The sequence below is a fragment of the Wasmannia auropunctata genome, unplaced genomic scaffold (genome assembly GCF_000956235.1).
Source record: "Wasmannia auropunctata unplaced genomic scaffold, wasmannia.A_1.0 LD335030.1, whole genome shotgun sequence".
NCBI lineage: Eukaryota > Metazoa > Arthropoda > Insecta > Hymenoptera > Formicidae > Wasmannia > Wasmannia auropunctata.
The window spans coordinates 1-9,015 of NW_012027860.1; the positions used below are offsets into that span (position 1 = coordinate 1).

Sequence of the window (9,015 nt, forward strand, 5' to 3'; positions counted from 1 at the left end):
CACTTGCACATTACAAATATGGAGGAGAAAACAAGTTAAGGTGATTTTATAATGCAAATCCCAGTCAAAAGTTAGTTCCTCATAATTTAATAGAGACAAGCGTAATTCAATAAAAACATTTTGCATAGACTGTACATATACGATTGTGTGACATTATTTATGTAACACACTATCGAGTTGGCGTTGAACGATAAAACCACCCTAAAGATTAATCAACGGTTTCACTTTGATACATAAGCTTACAAAAATTGCACAAATGTTATATTCTTGATCATCTTACCTTATAATTTGTATCGATTGTAGAAATGTGTGAAAATTACGTTCAACTCTCACTGCAATAAATGTATACAAGCAGATAGTAAAATGTTAGAATGTCGGCAGACTGTCAACATATCTGCAGATATCAGCAGACTGACGTTAAGTTTAGTGTTGCATTCAGTTTTTATTCTATCAACAGCCTTTGTTACCATTCTATTGCCAACTGATTGGCAACAGAAATCAAACAGAACTTCCTTGACCGCAGATTAGCGGCAGAAACTGAGCAGAATCTCCTGAAAAACTGATATCAGATTTACAGAAATCGAGCAGACTGTTCTGTTCTGTAAATATTTAAAACGTGACATTATTGATAATGTGATTGTTAAAAATAACGTTTTTATTCCTTTTCACTTTTATTTTTAATATATAATTAAATGTTAAGATATATGTATAATAACATTAAATATAATATTAAATTTGAGAAGAAAGAAAAAGGTTTACATGTAATATTTGATAATTAATATTTCAATATAATATTAAAAATTAAATATTAAATATTAATAAATATAGAAATTTAAATAAGAAACAAAGATAGAGCCAAGGACGACATCAGCGTAAATAAAAATCACTATACATGTATATTACAAATCAAAATATTACATATAAAATAATACATTGTAATCATAACAACCTTAAACGTTTTAATTTATATTAATTCATTTTCAGTGAGTAAAGAATTATTTCCAATAAAATTATATGTACAAATCGTCGTTGGTCAATATTTTCATGATAATCGTTCACAATAATTTATCTAAAACATCTTGTCCAGTCCATTTTGAAAGTGCAAGAGTGTTGGTATTAAAGAAAAGGGGGTCAAATAGTGACGGATTTTTTCCTCTCTTTCCTACAAGCTAATTTCAAGTTTACAAGATATGATTTTTCACTTTTATATATACAAAAAATTTAATTATAATTTCCATAAGTCATGTATACGGACTAGATTTTCATAGAAATTGAAACATTTGTCACTATTTTTCCCACCCTATGGGTAAATAGTGAAACCCTATGGGAGATGGATTACTGAAAGGCGTCATCTGACGTCACTACGCTCTCATGAAAGCTCACCGACTGAGAAGAAGAAGAAGAATCTTGTGAGTTTGAAGTTTATTTGTTTTAAAAACAGCTAGTTAAAATTAACTCATTTAGAATGAATTAAGTTAAGTTAGAAGTTATTAATCTTTTAACTTTTTATATAACTTTTAACTAATTGTAAGTAGTTATTACTCAATCCTGATGTTAATATTATATTTATTATAATAATATAACGCAATGATAATAGAAAAACATAATGATGAAAAATTAAAGATATAAAATAGCGTTGTCTTTATAATTACATTTTTTATTATTGCATTTGGTATTTATAAATACGATATTCTTATTTCATAAATGGTAATAATATTTAATAGCACATATACCGTATTATTTAGAATAGATCAAGAATACAAATATGTATTTTTAAGTTTACATAAAAACGCGATTATTTTATCGTGGTTCGATAATCAAGTGTACACCGCCTTTTGCCGAAAGAACAGGAAACTTTTCGTTAAAAATAATCGGGTCCTGAGTCCGGGAATGAAGTTTGAAATTGTATTTCGACAGAAGACTCACGAGTCCAACTTTGGTCTGCATGTAACCAAATCGTGCACCTGAAAATTAATAATACTAATGCATGAGATACTTGCAGAACAATTCTATAATAACTTATTCTAAGCTTTAAAAGATTTCGTTTAAATACAATGTAAAGAATATTTTTTTATATTAAAAGACAAAAAACAATTATGTTTTTCAAAGTTAACAATTTATTCATTAAACATTTGACAATTTAGACAATTTGACAAACTGAACAGCGTAAGTAAAGATTTAAGTTGCTCACTTGCGTAGAATTATTGAAGTAGATCAATTATGATTTCACTATTTTAGCTACAGCTAATGATTGCAATAATAATGATTTTGAATGCAGTTTAAATGGTTGAATAATTGATTTAAAAATTCATATAATATTGTACGGATCTTGGTGCTTTCATATAATTTTTAATGTGAATCTTACAATTTTTGATTCATAACACCACGTCGTGCGTTATTTGCGTGGCCGCAAATCGCGTGCTTCTCCGCAGCTCCGAACCGAGTAGTGTGTAATATCACAATTAAATTGCTATGGAGGTGTGCGAATAGTTCGAATTCGAATCGAATTGAATCGAATCACAGTAGATTCGATTCGAGTTCGTTTTCGAATCTGCTAGATTCGAAATCGAACAGTTCAAGAATTTCGAATCAACAATGGTTCGATTTCAAATCGAACGCCAATTTATTCGGCCACGTGGTATTATGAACCGAAAATTGTAAGATTTACATTAAAAATTATACGGAAGTACTAAGATCCGCTTTGTACCGTGTTGGCGTTTTATGTTCTCAATTGTTAGTAAACATTCCATGGTATCCTGATTAATCGTATAATATAGACTAATCAGATAATAAGACTTAATTAATCATATAATATTATTATTGGGCACCAAGATCCAGCCATAGAACGTGCTCTCAAAATTTGTGACATTCACTTACGCGGTTTAGTTTAAATTGATATTGTTTATACAACATTTTTTATTTTTTTACATTTCAAGAAAAAAAATAAGTTTTATTGCGCAACGTCTACCGCGCCAAATTTATTTTTTTTCTTCTAATATAGATTTTAATTTTGGGAGTTCTGAGATTTTTTAATTATCTTTTATAAACTTTTTATTGTTTATATAAATTTTTTTTTAATGTCTTGGTAAAACATTTACGCAATTGTTGTAACAATAATAATAATTAATAAAAACTATTCTTGTTATAAAAATATCAAAAGAATTTGAAAAAGTATTTTTAAATTTATTTTCATTATTACTATTTCTATAATTATTATTTAATTAATAAATGTAATGCATATTTACTGCTATAAACAACATACATATATTTTTTAAGAGTAATTGAAAAAAGTATTCAAATGTAATAATACATCTAGCTGTCATTGTCAATTTAAATGCAATTATTATAAGAAATAAGCATGAAAATGATAAGTCGCAATAAAAATAGTTTATAACAGTTTGATAGAGTATCTCTAGGATTAAACGGCCAAATTGGAGAAGCATATTCTACAAGTAAAAATATGAAAAGAATGTTACATGAAGTTTCACCTGTTTGAATATAAATGCATTACAACATCATAAATAAATGTGTAAACGGAACATAAAGGAATCAACAATGTATTCTTTATAAAAGTGTACACTTTGCGTACGGAAAGGTAAAACGTCTTTATTTCGTGTGTACATTTTTACATCATATTTAATATCTTTAAACGATTCAAAATCACTTCAAACGTGAATATAACCTTGTAATAATGCATTTTTATAGCCAAACATCATAAAAGGTTTTCTTCTTAATTTCACTTGTAGAATATGTTTCCGCGGCCGTTTGACCGTTATAAGTCCTGAGATACTCTATATAAATAAAATTTATTAATGGCTGAATTCATATCCTTACCAATGCAATTTCGTGGGCCTTCCCCGAATGGCAAATATGCATAAGGATGTCTTTCTGCTACTTTATCTGCGTTGAATCGTTCAGGATCAAATTTATCTGGGTCCGGATATATTGACGGATCTCGATGCAGTCCAAGCAACGGTATATTGATTAAAGTCCCCTTTGGGAGATGAATGTTCGTTGTCGGTAGATCTATATCCTTGGTACAGATGCGAACTAGTAATGGAATAGGTGGATATTTTCTCAAAGTCTCTGCAATAAGTAAAAAAAACATAAAAATATATATATTTTAAAATATAAGCAATTTATTTAACACTCCATCTGCAAACTGTATTTTTTAAGGCACAGCAAATTTTTTTTTGATTGGTAATTTTAAGAGAACAAATAGGTGATAAGATGTGGTATTCCACCTTAAAAAAATTTAGTGATGTTGAGATTGTGTCCTCATGAGAACGCCAGCAGTTGTTGCGATTGCTTGTTTTTGTAAGGGCAAATATACGAGGTAGGGTCGAAAAGTTCCCGGAATTGGTCAATAACAATTTATTGAAATAATATACAGTATTTTAACGTTATTGTCCTTCAAAGTATTGTTCTTCTGCATTTACACACTTGTTCCATCGTTCATACAACTGCTCAAAACACTCCTGGAATTAAGTCATTTTTGGAAAGTTCTATCAGCTGCTTCATCGTATTTTCCATCACCTCTTCTGAATTAGCAAAACGATGTTCCTTCAATTTCATTTTCAGCCATGGAAACAGGTAAAAAATTCCTATAAAAATATAGCACCAGCGAACTTTTATCTGTTTCCACGGCTGAAAATGAAATTGAAGAGACACCGTTTTGCTAATTCAGAAGAGGTGATAGAAAATACGACGAAACAGCTGGAGGAATTTTCCAAAAATGGCTTTCAGAAGTGTTTTAAACAATTGTATGAATGGTGGAACAAGTGTATAAATGCAGAAGGACAATACTTTGAAGGACAATACTTCGAAGGACAATAAAGTAAAAATTATACTATATATTATTTCAAATTGTTATTAACCAATTTCGGAAATTTTTTGACTCTACCTCGTAAGTCGTGTCTGTGCTTCCAGCGACGCATATTGTAGACCGAATTAATATTTTTTAGCAAAATAACATTAAAATTTTTTTGTGTTTTGTAAGTTTTTCATGCAAATTTGCATAAATGTAGGACATTTTGCTTTTAAGATAGATTTTTTGTTTAGGTATATTATTTTTAATAAACGTATAAAGATTTTTTAAAACGTAAACATTTTTGTATGTGCTATATTTCTATTATTTGCATTTTTATACTCATTGTAGTAGAAATAAACAAAATTTTACAATTATTCTGCTTTAGAAGTGATTTTATTACATTTTTCTCTCTGAAAAAACTTGAACGTTTATTCATTAACATTTTTATTTTCAGGCATTCAAATTAAACATTTTAAAACCAATATAATTATACCATTTTTTTCCAAAATATATACTCTCTAGTATTATAACGTGATAAAAAGATTTTTTTTCATTTACTCATATAACATTATGAATTTTTAAACAATATTACATTGTTTCAAAATTCTTACATTTAAATGTGTATAAAAAACAAGTCAAATATGAGATGTAATAAAAAAATATGATGAATATTGGAATAAAAAGAAACTTATTACTTTAAAAGACAAATTACAATTATATCCCTTCAAAATACTCCCCTCCTCCCTTGCTACCAATACACTTATTCGATCGTTCTTGTCACTTGCTAAAGCAGTACTAAAAGTCTTTTTTAATTCATAAGTGCCTTTAGTGTCTTAATATCTTGAATTGATTTAAAACGTTTACGATAAACTCTGAATATTATAAAGGCTTATTAAAGCGTTTAAGATACGAAGAATGTGTGTAGAAAAAAACCTAAGAAATAGGCAAACGGTTTCATCCTTCATCATGCCAACGCTACGTCCCACATAGCTTCCAATGATACGGCAATTTCTGTTAAGTAAGAACTTCACGGTGTATCCTCATCTACCGTATTCACGAAATTTGGCAACGTGAGACTTTAGATTTTTCCCCAAAATCAAAATGATTATGAAAGGTAAATGTTTTGAATCAATTCAAAACATTGAGGCAGTCACAACAGCGCAACTAAAGGCACTTATGAAAGAGGATTTGCAGTACTTCTTTAAGAACGATGGGATAAGTGTATTAAAAGCGAGGGAAAGTATTTTGAAGGGGACTAATTTAATTTGTCTCTTAATGTATTAAATTTCTTTTTATTTCAACAATTACCGTATTTTTTTATCACACACCTCGTACAATCTGACATCTATTAATTATGATAAAAATTTGTTGTTAAAGGCTTCAGAAGTACACATAAATTATTTTATATTTTTATATATCAAAGCAATAAAAAAAATATGCTGTGGACTTTAATTACCCATTTCGAGAATCTATAGGTTAAAAATTTTACATTGCCGATGAAGTTAAGTATACTTACAAAAAAACAAGATACTATGAAAGAATAAAATCTTCATCGAAATTTCATTATCGAAATTTAAATAAATTTATTTTTAATAATAAGTTTATTTAAATTCGAAATTTCATTATCGAATTTAAATAAACATCATTAAATAACCAGAAACAATATGTAATAGTCTACTTGCCATTCATTACTTTATGAAGATATGTCATTTCATTCATAGCATCGTAAGTCAAACCACCATGTTTTGCTAATATTTCATCGATTTCCTTGCAAACTTTGTCTTGTATATCTTGATGTTGAGCTAATTCATATAAAGCGAACGTGACTGTCGTCGAGACTGATTCAAAGCCAGCTATGAAAAAGATATAACTTTGTGCAGCAGCTTCCGCCATAGTAAGTTTGTTTACGGTTACTGTGGGTAAATAATGTAATATAATTTTATTAATAATCACATGTAGGGAAAGAAACACATTAAAAAGTTTTAATTACATATGTATAGGTGGCCATCCCTTTCTATCTTGTAAACTAATAGAGATAAATCTAATAAATATAATATCAAATTAAACGACTCTGACTAAACTTTATTTATATAAGCATAGTAATCACTTAGAAATATTATCTATGTTAAAGAGCGAAAAGACATGATTAATTTTTGCACGGTAAGGTGACAATTTTAATATGGTAAAAGTTGTAGTATTCTTTTTAACGAATATAACGATGTATAATATAACGAAATTATTTTACGAATTATAAGAGTTATTTTGGTTTAAAATTTTGCGGGCAGCTACTACCTTTTCAATTTCGGCCCTGCGATGTGGCCAACTTCTGATTTTCTCGTTAACAATTAATTGACGTGTAATGTTTTTATCTGATCATAATACTCTCGTTAGTGCGAGAGTTGACCACATCACAGGGTCAAAATTGAAAAGGTAGTAGCTGCCCGCAAAATTTTAAACCAAAATAACTCTTATAATTTGTAAAATAATTTCGTTATATCATATATCGTTGTATTCGTTAAAAAGAACGCTACAGCTTTTACCATATTAAAATTGTCACATTACCGTGCAAAAATTAATTATGTCTTTCCGCTTTTTAACATAGATATAAATATTTCTAAGTGATGATTACTGTGCTTACAATAAAGTTTAGTCAGAGCCGTTTAATTTGATATTATATTTATTAGGTCTATCTCTATTAGCTTACAAGATAAAAAGAGGTGGCCACTTATATGGGAATATCTGTACATGTATGGTACATACACATAATACGAATATATGCTATATTATAATACACATACACATTTAACAAAATTAATTATTTGATTTGCAAAAGTGAGAAAATATGTTTACATTTTCAAGATACATAGAGAAGCTATTGGTGAAAATATATAAATAAATATATTAACTTGATGTATTGATGGCCTTCTTGTCATCGTCAGATTCAATATAGCCCTTCTCCATAAGTTGAATGAGTAGATTCAGAAAATCGTGCCTAATGATGTTATAAGTTTGTCTGTATTCTACATTTTTTAAACATATTCATATAAAAACTGGTGACGTCTCGATACGTGAGAGGAATAGAAAAGAAATCCATAATTTGTGGCACAAACACAAATAGGGCGATCCAAATTGGATTCACCTTAAAAATTTTTCTTCCCTTGATACGATACTCATTATTTGGCTCCTTAATACAATTAGATTTAATTCCAAAAGCCGTTGACATAATTACATCCGTTGAAAATCTATTGATAAAATTGACACAAAATTTTAAATAAATTTTAGCAGATTAGCAGATTCTGCCAAATGTTTTTGCAAATTTAAAATCATGAATAACTTTATAAGAAAATATATTAAAAAAAAAAACTTACTAAGACACAAGCTCTTTAAATAAATTATACGGAAAGAAAGATATAGAAAAGGTAACTACAAAACAATGGAGATTTGAATAGATTTTTAAATATGTAAAAAGAAATTCTTTGTGATGTTTATATATTTTTTGCAATAAAAATTTTATTTTTTTTTAATATTTTAATTTGTATTAATTAATTATTAATTATAAATTTATATTTATAATTGTTGCGTTAAAAATGTGATCATTTAAAGTTGTTTAACTTTTGAATTATATAATCCAAAATGATCAATAATTTATTTTATTGTTTAAGAAAGATTATATTATATACATAAAAAATCTTGATCATATTTTATAGCAGATTTAGAATATTTTAAATAACGTAATCTAATCGATCGCCATTATTAAAAAGCATAATGTTAGATGTAATATGTAGATAACATAACATACATATTGCATCTTAAATATAATATGATAGTTATATGTTAAACTAGTTTTGATATTTGCTTATTTGCATTTGTATTATATAATATTAATACATCTGATATACAGGGTGAGGCAATTAAAACAGGCCACCTAAATAATTTCTGAATGGTTCGAGATACTTGATTAAAATTTATAGAGTTATACAATACCATCATGAAATCTATTATTTAATCTTGAAAACACTGACTTCAACTCTTTAGAGGGAGGCGGGGGAAGGGGAAAGAAGAGTTGAAAATCTTAAATGGCATGTGGAGACGAGTGAGGGTTTGTTTGAAAAGGCTTTTTAAGATGAGAACACCTCAAGATCGTCAAAGTCTCTACAATTTTTTTTATGCTCATTTGAACATTGGTGTTATTTAGCGCTAGCGAG

At 28.1% G+C, this 9,015-nt stretch overlaps 1 protein-coding gene across 4 annotated transcripts in view; it reads right to left on the bottom strand.

The window, feature by feature from the left end:
- Positions 1-1,740: 1,740 nt before the first annotated feature.
- The window catches only part of LOC105457823 (probable cytochrome P450 6a20), a 16,485-nt gene continuing 9,210 nt past the window's right edge, over positions 1,741-9,015 (bottom strand). For all 4 annotated transcript variants that reach the window (XM_011702712.1, XM_011702710.1, XM_011702713.1 and 1 more), the window contains 4 exons: positions 7,717-7,802; positions 6,493-6,723; positions 3,835-4,086; positions 1,741-1,964 (listed from right to left, as the gene is read on the bottom strand). In XM_011702712.1, coding sequence (XP_011701014.1) covers positions 1,801-1,964; positions 3,835-4,086; positions 6,493-6,723; positions 7,717-7,802 — 733 coding nt within the window. In that variant the 3' untranslated portion in view covers positions 1,741-1,800. The remainder of the gene's footprint in view (positions 1,965-3,834; positions 4,087-6,492; positions 6,724-7,716; positions 7,803-9,015) is intronic.